Raw genomic sequence first — 13227 nt, 5'->3', positions numbered from 1 at the left:
GCCCATAACTCCGCAAGCTTCCAGATGTTCAGGAACTACACCCTAGCAGTTCTGTCAGCATGGCCAATTGACCATGCTGGCAGGGGCTGATGGGAATTGTAGTTCCTGAACATCTGGAGAGCCGCAGGTTCCCTACCCCTGGTCTACAAGATTCCTTCCAGTTCTGTGATTCTAATTCTAATTACCCCATCTGACTAGTTCTCTGCAAGAACACTTTATGTGTTACATGGAAGCCACAACCATTATATCCTTCTGGGACATCTTGGAGGAATGTGGGTCTATGGATGTTGTTTCGCAGTGTCCTTTGTGAGGAGCAGATCTCAAACACTGATGTTGTATGGGACATACTCTTTATCTTTGTGGGAATTACCCTATGGTTTGCCGTAGGGTTCAAATTTGTTGCTTTGGTGTTAGATATTTATATGAAGTTACTGGAAGAGGTCATCTAGAGAACTGGATTACAGTGGCATCCTTAGAGTGCATTTTTAGAGTACATTATCATCACCTAATTCTGTGTCTCCTTTCCATCTAGTTAAGGTGATTATCTTATATTCTGAATCAGAGGCTGGAGATCATTGTGAATTGAATGAGGATGGATGAACTGAAGCCCAATCTAGACAATATAGAAATGGTGATGGTGAGGTAATATGATGGGCTGAGACAATGCCTGTTCAGGTTATGGTTTCCTGAGTTTGGGGGTGCTTCTTGCTCTCATTCTTGAATCTCATATAGTATAGTATAGGATTACCTTTTAGCCGCTTCAGCTAGTTTGTCAACTCTTTCTGCTACTGGAACATAGATATTTAGCTGCTACCATCCATCCCTTCATTATTTTCAAATTAGAATGTAATGTGCTGTATATGGAGCTGCCTTAAAAGTGATCCAGAAATTTCAGTGCTTTCCCCACTTGTAAGGGTGTGAGCAAGAGGGACTCCTGCTAGTGCTCATACAACTTTATTGACTTCTACTTGTTTGTGAACCCAGTCAAGGTGCTGGTTGTAACTCTTGTAAGCACCAAACAGTTAAGGCTACCAAAGTGAGTGTTTTCTCCCAGGCATATCTTTTTACTTCCTGTCAATTTGGATTGGGTCAAAATGCCATCACCAGTGTACCTTATGCTTCAATCCACTTGGAATAGACTCTAGTGTTGAGGTTAATGTAAGCTGTATGTATAGTCTGTTTTAAAAGGCAAGTAAAGATTTTCTGCCAAGCTTTTAATCTAGGTCTTTCGGGTTATTTGTAATACTAGCCTCTAATCTGTTGGGTTTCTCTGATGATGCTAATTTTATGGGTTTTATGTGATGGTTTTATCATTTGCAATTTTGTTATTTGGCTGTATAGAATTATCTACATTCATTATTTAAATGTTTAATTGTTTTGTTTTTAATTTCTCAAGGTAAAATTTGTCTTTTATCAAACCAACTAGCTGAGTGCATTATTACCAACATTCTGTGAGAACAGGGATTAATCAGGACTGACTGTTGGTTCCATTGAGTATATTGAGGGTAAAGGATATGTGGGAAGCAGTATGCTTTTTAATTATTTCCTGTAATATTAACTTCTTTTGGAAGGAACCTAATGTTTCAACTTTAAATACACACATTTGAAAGAAATCCTCATTTGTTTAACAGAACTTTTTTCAAACCAGTGCATTGAGTATTATAGTTTAAAATATATTAAATTGCATGGGAAAATACTATCTTCTGTCACATATTAAAAGTCCATTAATTTCTGGGCACAATCCTGATGCGTCAGATATGAGATTTTCTGATAATTTTCAGTGGCAGGTGGATTGTCCCCATCTCAAAAATAAATTATGATTTTTTAGACTGCCAGTAGTCGGTGAGTGCCAGGAAACAGCACACAAGCATCCTCTGCTTCCTTTTTATCTACTAGAGTGACTTGTTGGCTGACAGGAGGAATAATGAAGAAGTCACTGAGTAAACCATAAAAGCAGATGTGTAGAATCTATGTCTACCCTTTTCCCCCTCCCAGAGACAAACCCAAAGCCAGGAATCTTTAGTGGAGATCAGTCATTAGATTGATAGTTGATGTCAAAAAATGACTGTGTGGGATTCCTCTAAACAGTGGCAGCCAGCTGCTGATAATTTGTAAGCACTGTGGGTTCTTGTGTTATACCAAAAACAATGTCTATAACTTTTTTGCCAGCTTTTCACTTGGCAGGGAAATTGTAGAGACAAGAAACCTGAGAGGCACTGTTAATAAATGTATCTGTGTTCATTTATGGATATTCACTTTGGAGTTTGGGGTGATGCAGTAATGAATGTCAGTTACATAACATAGTTTTGAAGTCATCTGTTGAGTATCTTAAAAATTCTAGACCATCAAGCCCAGTCTGTTAGTAGTCTAAGATATCTGCACTGCCTTTCTAGGGAGGGGCAGCAGTAGCATGGGAACCTTTCAGATCTATGCACAAATCTCAAAGAAATCACAATGTCTGCTCTGTGCAAATATACCCCCACCCAAAAAACCCCTCAAGAAGTTTTGAAAACCATTTTCCAATTAAAATGTATTAGTTAAATATTGCCTCCTGTAGAGTATTTGAAAATTGAACAATAAATTTGCCACAAAAGAGGCAAGATTAACACTCCCTCATCCTCCATCTTATTGAATGATGGTTCTGTGACTATTACAAAACATTGTGTTGCCAGTTCTGCTCCTACATATTCATTTATCTACCTTTCTACATATCGCATATTTAACACAGTTTTCCTCCAAGGAGTTCAGGACAGCATACATAGGGCTCTCCTGGTTAGGTTGTACAACTATTCAAACACAGCCAACTTTTCTGCTCTGACTCACAGTCCCCTTATTATCCTAGATATCCAGCTCTCTCTAAGCCTCTTTGTTGCTGAAAATTAGATGTACAAATTCCCATCCTCCTCATCATTCCCTATGGCATGTTTCAGGTCATGTGTTGGGAACTGGAGAATCTGAAGTTATTTGCAGTTTTGTCTTATTTTTGCAAATTAAACTTTGAACTTATTTGAAAATTAAACTGTTGTGTTTAGCATATGGACAATGTGGTGGCTAATTGAGAGATAATAGGAGACGTACTAGTTGTACATTGTGCAAAGGCATACATGGCACTGATTTTTGTTGCCCTTTGCTTGGGCTATCTTTAAAGGAGGCGTAGACTTGGATCCAACCCATCTTTTCTTGCAACCGTACCCAATTAACCTCATTAATATAGTCCACATTCCACATTGCTTTTGTCCATGCCCATCTCATGGTTTATAGCATAGCTTTTTTCCAAACAGTAGAAAGGCTGTTTGGATCTTAACAGAAGAAGAGATTGAATTTATACCCCACTTTTCTCAACTGAAAGGAGTCTGAAAGCAGCTTATAAACTCCTTCCCTTCCTCTCCTCACAACAGGCACCTTGTGAGGTAGGTAGGTCTGAGAATTCTGATAGAACTGTAACTTGCTTAAGGTCACCCAGCAGCCCAAGGTCACCCATATTAGAGTCTGCCACTCATGTGGAGGAAAGGAGAATCAAACCCTGTTCTACAGATTAGAGTCTGCCACTCTTAACTACTGTGCCATGTAGGCTCTCTACACCATAGTTGTGAAAACTACACTAACTCTGGCTCTCTACATTAACTCATAATTGTGAAAGCTGATCTCAAAACTGATTAGCAGTTCTTCGAGGACTGTCATCTTCTACATAATCTTAAAGAGCTAGTGAACTCTTTAACGCTAGAAAAGTGAATAAATACTAGCCTACTTGTTTTTAATCTTCTGGCTAAGATTCTGCTATGATTCCTTTTAGAAGAGTTAAGCAGACCTCTGTATTGTGGATGGAAGGAAACAGAAATTAAAAAGTTTACATAATGTAGTGTCTAATCACTCCATCTGTGCATGATCATTCATACACATAGCATTCTTCAGAGGAACAAAGAAGATGCCTTGTGCTATGCTTCTTCTTCTAATGAAAGTTATACAGACTTATTAGGCAAGAGGTCAGGGTGGGTCTTGCATGTCATCTGTCAAATGATGTGATGGCCATGTCTCCTTTGTTTAATCTGTATCAATTTTCTTTCAGTCTGTTAAATGGAGATTCTCAGGGATTATTTTTCCAGCTTCAATTGCAGAAAAACACTCCTACTTTTTGGCTGTTTCCCCCCATTCATATTAAACTTCTATGAATGTTTTGAGTATTACTGATGGAAATACTTTTCTAATTCCAGGCATATTTGGATGAATTTATTTACTATTATGAAAAAAAATGTATAGTGTAAACAAGTGGTACTATAAGTAGAGAGTATCCTATTTAGATTTTATGGAATTGAGTGCTTATGTTTGAATTATGTGGAAAAAAAGATATTTAATTCTTTTGCAGCTAATAAGTTGGCTCTTCAGTGCTCAGAAACATTTTGTCACGAGGATGTTAGCAGCTAAATTTTGTCTTAATGCGTGCTGCTGTCTAAAGAAATTATCTTTGGTCCTCTCTATTACTTTTGTATTGATCCCAAAATCCACTGTTGCAAGGTTGATAGCCCGCTTACACATTTCTGGAGACTCCTGGCCCGCTCTCATGCATTATCTGGAACCTGTGCTCACTGCACTTGTCTTTTCATTAAAGCAATTCTGTCCATTGTTTTCAGTTTTCTCTATGGTTATAAGAGCGATCCAGTATCATTTTAGTTTTGTTCGTGTGAATGTTAATCAAGGCTAAAATAAAGTTGTTCCTCCTGGTGTTACCTTTACCACACTAAATCTGGCTTTTTTGCATAAGTGTTGAATGTATGGAGCTTTTGGAAAATATTTTGAAAAAAATTGGATTAGTGGGAAGCAATAGAATTAGAGTTTGCTGTCTGTACTGCGTACTGAAAGAGAATTGCTGTCCTAGTTAGCCTTTCATATTCTCTAAATGAAATAGCTATGCAGCCCAGCTTCTCCACTGTGTATAAATATAACTTTTTAATTTTTGTTTTACAGAATTGGAAGCATCCAGGGAGTCTCCACTTTGAGTGACAGATGGCTGTAGCTCGAACTGAGCAGGCAGTTTCAGCTTGAATTGCCAAGTTGAGAGGGAGCCTGCGCATACCTTATGTATGTGAATATACACAAACACAGTCCTGCAACCGCACAGACTGACAGTTCCATATTTTAGAGATTTTTAAATTTTTATTTTTGCAATTGATGAAAATACAATTCAGGCACTTGATGGAGCAACTTCTCAGCACAAGGACCAAAAGCCCATGGAATACCATCTGTTACTAGTAATCAGCTTTCCACTCAGTCTGAGGCAGGTGGAAAAACTTTACAAGACATGTAAGAAGAAAAACGGCTTCCACGCAGAATAAACGACACAAATACCTCCATGAAAGTATAACTGAAACATAACCGTCTGGAGTGGAGAGGAGATTGGTATTTTAATCTTAAAAGAGGAATAATGACAAGTCTTTGGTGCTTCTTTGCATTAAACTCTAAAGAATTCAGTTACATTGAATAAGCTTGCCTAGGAATACTGAAAAATTAATTGCATGGCAATGACTGGGAGAAAGTGATTTGGGCACAATGGATCAGATCTGAAAGCTGAACTTTTGCAAATGCCCTGTGTTTTCCAATTGAATTTGCTAATTTTCCTCCTTTTTGGTTGTTCGTTGTAACACGGTACAAATACTAATAATTTGACATAGAAAATTTTACTCAAAGCATTTGAAACACTTAAGAAGAAACAAGTTCAAAGCTGGCAATGTGGAGGTTCAAATTATGAATCTATACTCTAATAAACACCAATAAGGAATGAGTTTACAAAACAAGTGAAGGAGACATGAAAGAAAACAGTAGAAGGATTGAGAAGTTGGATTTTCTGTGCAGCTACCTGTCAATTTTTAATTGGCGATTTTCTGTTCTTTCTTGAATCCTACAAGATCTACAAAATATTGCGACTGTGATGTGCATTTAGGTCTGGCACTTGTTTTTACAAGAGGATGAAAAGGGAATTCCAGCGGAAAAAAGGGAAAAGCCAAAAGCTTGAAACAGGCCAATGTTTTGGAAGAGACTTCAAGGTTCACGGGTGAACGTGCCTACTTAAAAACCTTCAGAGCAATTTTTTAAAAGTTCCGTTCAATGAAAAGGTTCTTTTGTGTTCATGAGTGGCAGCAAGCAGTGAGAAAGCAGCCAGGTGATAAACTGAACATCCAGTGGAAATGGTGGGGGAGCCACCAACTGCAAAGGAAGTGGGGCTGCCTTTGGGTTGCAAAGGCCCTGGTGTTGAACAGTGAGCCGTGGAGTTTGAAGAGGGTTTTCCAATCTGTCCTGGCACGTTGTTAACTGCACAAAGTTCTGGTCTGTGGGGTCTCGCACAGCCTGTGTGCCTTTTTCCCTTTATGCAATCTAGTTCAGCTTTAGCAGCAGAAATTCATCTGGTGGGGAAGATATGACAGAGGGCAGCTTTGGGGAAAGATGAATGGATGTCCTGTATGTGTATGTGTGAGGAATCTTTTTTAAAGCCTTAAGTTACTTGAAACCTACACATCTGCAAACCTTTGTCTCTGGAATTGCATAATGCTATACTGGAAATCTCAGGCTGTACGATGACTATATCAAATTGAGCAAAAAGACGGCTCACCGTTTCTTTGAACGCCTCTTTTGAAGTAGCTGTTTCTCCAAAGGATAAGTGTACCCTCACTCTGCTGACGCTCAGTCAAAATGAACCTGATTTATTTTGGTTTTTTTAATTATTACATTTTCTTAGTCAACGGTCATCATCTTTTATAGAGAAATTTTTCACTATGCATTTGGTGGATATTTATAAAAACTGACCTTCTCTTCCTCATATTCTGATTTGTCTGAACTTTTGGTCTTGTCAATAAAACAAAACAGTGATTTACATTTTCTGCACTAGACATAGTACTTTCCTATGTCAAAAGGGAAAAATACAGCAAAGCATGTTTGCAGCAGTGGAGCATGGGCCTGTCCTCTGCAGCGATTCCAACATCCTCTGCCTCTCGTGGAAAGGCAGGGTTCCTAAAAGTGAGAAGGAGAAACCTGTGTGCCGGAGGCGGTATTATGAGGAAGGCTGGCTAGCAACAGGCAATGGCAGGGGGGTTGTAGGGGTTACCTTCACCTCCAGCCACTGTAGAAGAGACAGGAACACCCCCCAGAGAATCAACTTTAATTTAAGGGGCCACAACAGTGAGGTGAGTAATTTGCATGCACTGAGTTGAGTGTTTTTAAAATTAGCTCTCACTTCAGTAAGAACATCAGAACAATCTTTTTCTTTAAAAAAAAGTCAAACTATGCATGCCAAATAAATTGATGGCGGGAAAGGCTTGGAACACTACTTCCTGAGTGAGCTTGCCACTTTCTTTTGTTTCTTGCCATCCCTTGTCTGGTTTGATAAATGCCAGTGGTAGACAAACATTTATGTCTAGTAACAACTTGTTTGGCACCTACAGAGGGAAACATAAAGCTTATTCATGATTTGATAACACAGGGTGGGGGATTGGCTGAGCCAGAGTCTTCTTTTGACATCAGCCATCTTGTGTATAGAGGTGTGCAGAATCCAGTGAATGCAGGTCTGAACTGTGTGGTTTTTACATTGCAAAATGGCAGTGTTTGGCTACTTTAAGGGAGAAGTCTTGGTTCATGAACTGCAGGTATCACTGGATCCAGCCAGTGGTGGGAATCAGTAGGTTTGCACCATTTCAGCAGAACTGGTTGTTAAAATGGTGCTTGTAAACAACCAGTTAATAAAATATTTGAACCCCACCACCGGAACCGGTTGTTAAATTATTTGAATCCCACCACTGCATCCAACCCTATATGCATCCAACCCTATGCAGATAAGGAGAGACCCTGGAAATGGGAGGGGGGGGGATATGTTGGAGGGAAGAAAGTTGAGCCATTGTGATACTGATAATTTGCTATGTGCTTGAACATGCTGTATGAGATGCTCTGGTTCAGTGAGAAGTGATGTGGGAAAATGGTGTTATACTTGAACAATGTTTTTCTTAGTAGAAAAACTGCCCCTTTTGATCTTTTCAGATATGTTTGTTTAAAGGCACAGGATGTTAAAAGTGACTAAGGATCATAGAATCATAGAAAGCTGGAATAATAGTATTCTACTGCTTATTAGCAGAAGCTGCAGTTGCCTTAGGAGTTTTCTCTCTGTAAACGTGGAGGGAAGTGTACAGTTGATGCTCAAAACAGTGAAAAGAAGAATCTAATGAAGAGCTGAGGGCTCTCTGTTCTGAATTAATTTGGCTGATTTTTAGCTGGAGGGCAATTGGAAAATTTAACCTCTAATTAAAACCTGCACTCCTAAATTGATATGTTTCAACTAATATGAGCTGCCATCTTATATTGTTCATAAGATACACATTCTTTTTATAGTTCCCTTCTGCTGTTTTACATAGGAAAGTTTTTGAGACTAGCTTCATTGCAGAACTTTTATTATTGCATTTTGTGTCAGAGGTCAGAGAGCTGATTTAAGGAGTTCAACACATTAAGATTGCATTCAGAGGTTGAAATAAAATAAATTGTAGTGTAGAAACCATGTGGGGGGGGGGTGTCAAAACCCCAGTTAGTTGTGATGTCTGAATGTGTGTGTGGGGTGTGTGTGTCAAAACCCCAGTTAGTTGTGATGTCTGAATGTGCATGGTCCGACAAACCCTGTTTTATGGTTTATGCCAACCTGGAATTTCACACTAGGGTTTCATAGCTGATTTGTTACTCCAGTTGTTTAATTCTGGTTGGTTGTAACATCTGAACCACAGTGTCTTGAATAATAATATCGCTTGTGGCCACAGAGAAGGGAACATTGACTGGATATCTTCCTTGCCAGAGATAGGAGAGAAGCCAACTGAGTTTATTCACAAACCAGAATTTGTTTCTTACATCAGGTAGATTAACCAGAGTTTCTTGCACACCTTCAGTTCTGGAAAAAAAATCATGGTTGATATCTGAATCATTAGGGGGTCTGGGAGATTTTACTTTCACAAAGCAATGCCTAAAATACAAGATTCTTTTTAGTAAAGATTTCATTATAATGATTTAAGCCTCTCAATGTTCAAATGTTTAAAGGATGTTTGTGACTTTTATAGCCAAACATTTTAAAGCGTTGCTTTTGTTTCTTGTTTGTTTAATGGTTTTATATGCTGCCCTTCCCCTCGCTTAGGGGAAGGCTTAGGGTGGCTTCCAACATTTCACATATATCAAATAAAAACACAGTAGATTTTAAACCACAATAAAGCCACAATCAATTAATTGATTTTATTTATTGAATTTATTAGTTGGTTATTGTATGTGGTTATTATAAGGCATCCCGCCGAAACCCTGTAAACTTATTCACAAAAATATTTACTAGCCAATCAGCTTCCACATACCATATACCACAGGTGTCAAACTCGCGGCCCTCCAGGTGTTATGGACTACAATTCCCATCATGGGAGGGCAGCGAGTTTGACACCTATGCCATATACTAATAATTTGTGGCATATAGATAGCCTAAATGAAAACAGAGAGCCATTTTTTCCCATTTTACAAACATTTTCCTTGTCGGTCATCTAAAGGTAATTCTTGCTAACCAAAAGAGTGACTGTTTAAAGTTTGACAAAATTAACTGTGTTTAATGTTGGGGGGTTCCTCTTGATGATTCCTTTAAGGAAATAGAGTCTTTTCTTTACTGGCCTATTCGGTTGTCTTAGCAGTGATATGTATTTCATTACAAAAATCTTCGTATTCATAGAGTAACCATTTAACGTAGGATTTTGTTGAGCACATTTACTTACTTTTAAAAGGGAGTGTGTGTCTGGATTGGAGATCTTAGTAATATATTTGTAAGGTAAATTTTCATGATTGATTATAATTTCAGGAAAATGTGGGCATGGGGTCTCTTTTAGAATATGGTTGTGAAATGCAGGAGAAAATTAAGTGCTACTTTGTTTGCCAGAGTAGTGTAATTACAGTGGGAGAAAGGCTATTAAAACCTACTTGTAGGAACCTGTGTTGGTCTGATTGTGCATTTGTTTCTGTCTAAGCATTGCCATGGAAGATCCTTTGATTACTGACTATGTCTGAATTAGTGGCTGATCCTGTCTATTCTTAAATGACCCATGGAGCCATAAACAATGGAATATAACAACCTCCAAAGTACAGCAGTGCCTGTATCCCCCCTCCCCCCAATTCTATTGCAGGGTAATTAGATTTAAATACTAGTTCTCATCTGAAACTGGGGAATGTTTTATTCTTACTAGTGGCCCTAGTTTTTTAAAAAATAAATTCACATACAAATGTGTGGCATGAAACAGTCTTCCATTGCATTTTGGTGGATAATATTTTGTTCTCAGTCTGAACTGTGCTAAGCCTAACAGGGATAAAAGGTTTTATGAGCTTAATTTATGGCGTGCTATACTGGAGAAGAAAAAACAGCCATAAAAGTGATCTTGTGCTAGCCCTGGATCAGAGCAGATAGAAGGTATGAGTTGCCTGCAGGACACCTGGCATAAAATCCCAGCTCATCCGTTAATTCAGTGGATTGTCATAGTTAAGTTCTCTTCCAGTCCTATTTAAAAATGGGAAATAGTGATGCACAGAGTAGTGGCTAGGAAAAGCTGAAGACTGTAACAAATGTGATACAATTAGATGCCATATAAATGACAAATGATAGCTTTTAAATAGATGGTTGATTCTTTTTCCTAAATCAAGACTCACACTTCTCCAACTTTTTTTTTAATACTGTGCCTTCTGTCACTCTCTTAAAAGCTAAGTTCTCATTATGTCTGGAGTGCATCTCCTTAAGTCAAAGTGGACATGATGCAGCCCTAACCTATGCATTTGTATACCAGAAGTGGACAAAAGCCAGCTATGACCAAGGGTTACTTCACTTCTTTTCCTTGAATTCTAATCTATTCCATCCCTCTTGGGGGCCAAAGCTGAAGCTTTTTCCTACTCCTTCCTTTTAGAGCATTATTGCAGAAGTCTGTGATCGTGTAGGTTTGAGCCCTGAAATGGAGATTGTGTGGGACTGGATGTAAGTCTGGGCTTAGATTTCATAGAGTTGGAAAAGTCCACAAGGGCCATCAAGTCCAACCGCTGCCATGCGGGAATACAAAGCACTCCTGACAAATAGCCATCCAGCCTCTGTTTAAAAACCTCCAAAAAAGGAGACTCCACCACATTCTGAGGCAGTGTATTCCAATGTCAAACAGCCCTTACTATCAGGAAGTTCTTCCTAATGTTTAGATGGAATCTCTTTTCCTGTCCCTTGAATCCATTACTCCTTGTCCTCGTCTCTAGAGCAGCATAAAATAAGCTCATTCCTCTTCATGACATCCCTTCAAATATCTAAACATGGCTATCATGTCACCCCTTAACCTTCTCTTCTCCAGACTAAACATACCCAGCTCCTACAAGGAAGGCATGGATTCCTGACCTTTTACCATTTTGGTTGCCCTGTTCTGGACTCATTCCAGCTTGTCAATCACCTTCCTGAATTGTGGTGCCCAGAACTGGACTCTGTATTCCAGGTGAGGTCTGAGCAGTGCAGAATAGAGAGGTGCATTCTAATCTGGAGGAACCGGGTTTGATTCCCCGCTCTGCCACTTGAGCTGTGGAGGCTTATCTGGGGAATTCAGATTAGCCTGTGCACTGCCACACACGCCAGCTGGTGACCTTGGGCTAGTCACAGCTTTTCGGAGCTCTCTCAGCCCCACCCACCTCACAGGGTGTTTGTTGTGAGGGGGGAAGGGCAAGGAGAATGCACCTGCTCTTAACCACTATGCCACTGCTACACATCCTGGTTATTTGTTTGAATTCCTCTTTGATGATTTCCCCCCTTTTCCATTTCTTGTACATGTCCCTATTAAATCTTAGCTCAGTTGAAAGGTCTTCAGACATCCATGCTGGTTTCCTTAGACACTTCCAATTTTTCCTCCTCATTAGAACTGTTTGAAATTGTGCCCTCAAGATCTCACTTTTAAGAAACTCTCATCCATCATGCACTCCCTTCTCTTTTAGTGTTCTTAACCACAAGATCACACCCAGTAGTTTCCTAAATTTACTGAAATCAGTCAACTTTCTGAAAGTCTAGAATGTGTGTCTGAACATGCTTTACATCCCTTTCCCACTGTGTAACAAACCTTAGGAGAACATGGCCACTCCCATCTAAGGATTGTACCACTTCCACCCATTAACCAGGCATCATTGTTGGTTAGGAGCAGAGCTAAAATAGCTGATCCCCTTTTTGCCTCTTACATCTTCTGGACCATGAAGTTGTCTGCAAGGCAAGTGAGGAATCTATTGGACCTTATAATTTTGGCAGAGTTTGACTCCCAAAAATATCAGAATAATTGAAATCTCCCATTACTGCTACTTCTCTCCATTCTGAAAGTTTGGTCATCTGTTCTAGGAAGGCATCATTCAACTGTGCAGTCTGGCTTGGGGGTCTGTAATAGACCCCCCCCCCCCCATGAGATCACTGTTGTTTCTTTCCCCCTAAATGTTTACACAGATACTCTTAACCTGGCTTCTAGGATTTAAGTCATGGACCTGTTCACAGGTGTAATCATCCCTGATGGATAATGCTGCTCATCGTCTTTCCTAGTTGGTCTATTTCTCTAAAATAGGTTATACCTGTCAGTCATTACATTCCAATCATGAGATTCATCCCACAAGGTTTCAGTGATTCCTGTTATATCATATTTGCTATGCCATGTTAAGAGTTTTATTTCGTCTTGTTCATTTCTCATGCTCTGTGCATTAGTGTAGAGATATGTAAGACCATGGTTCATTTCCCCTGTCTGCTTATTTAAGTTTTTCCCCTTCCTACTATTGGGTTCTTGAACTATTTGCTCACTTCTCTCTATAACCTTCAGACTATTATCTCTAGCAGTTGATTAACTCCTGCCAGCTTGAATACTGTCTCCCTTCCCCACATAGCTCAGTTTAAAGCCCTCCTGATCAGGTTTGTGAGCCTCCTAGCAAAAATGTTCCTACCTACAGCCAGGAGGTGCAACCCATCCCTTGCCAGTAGACCATCTTCATGAAACCACAGACCTGCAAAGCCAGTTGTTCACCCCCAAGATCCTTCTTTCCCTCCTTGGACTATGTCCCTCAACTGGGAGTAGAAATGAAATAACAACCTGTGCATCTAGATCCTTCAGCTTCCTTCCCAGGGCCTCACAGTCCGTTGTGATGTCCCAAAAGCTACATTTTGCAGTGTAATTAGTTCCCATGTTGATCAGAAGGGACAAT

General features: G+C 39.4%; 1 protein-coding gene across 1 annotated transcript in view; it reads left to right on the top strand.

Moving 5' to 3' along the window:
• TULP4 (TUB like protein 4) overlaps positions 1 to 13227 on the top strand; it is a 122219-nt gene that overhangs the window by 26094 nt on the left and 82898 nt on the right. Inside the window, exon 2 of the mRNA XM_048488056.1 lies at positions 4963 to 7172. Within this exon, the coding sequence (XP_048344013.1) occupies positions 6921 to 7172 (252 nt within the window). The 5' untranslated portion in view covers positions 4963 to 6920. The remainder of the gene's footprint in view (positions 1 to 4962; positions 7173 to 13227) is intronic.

Source organism: Sphaerodactylus townsendi, linkage group LG01 (genome assembly GCF_021028975.2).
Source record: "Sphaerodactylus townsendi isolate TG3544 linkage group LG01, MPM_Stown_v2.3, whole genome shotgun sequence".
NCBI classification, from domain to species: Eukaryota; Metazoa; Chordata; class Lepidosauria; order Squamata; family Sphaerodactylidae; genus Sphaerodactylus; species Sphaerodactylus townsendi.
This window is presented reverse-complemented; position numbering and strand designations above follow the sequence as displayed.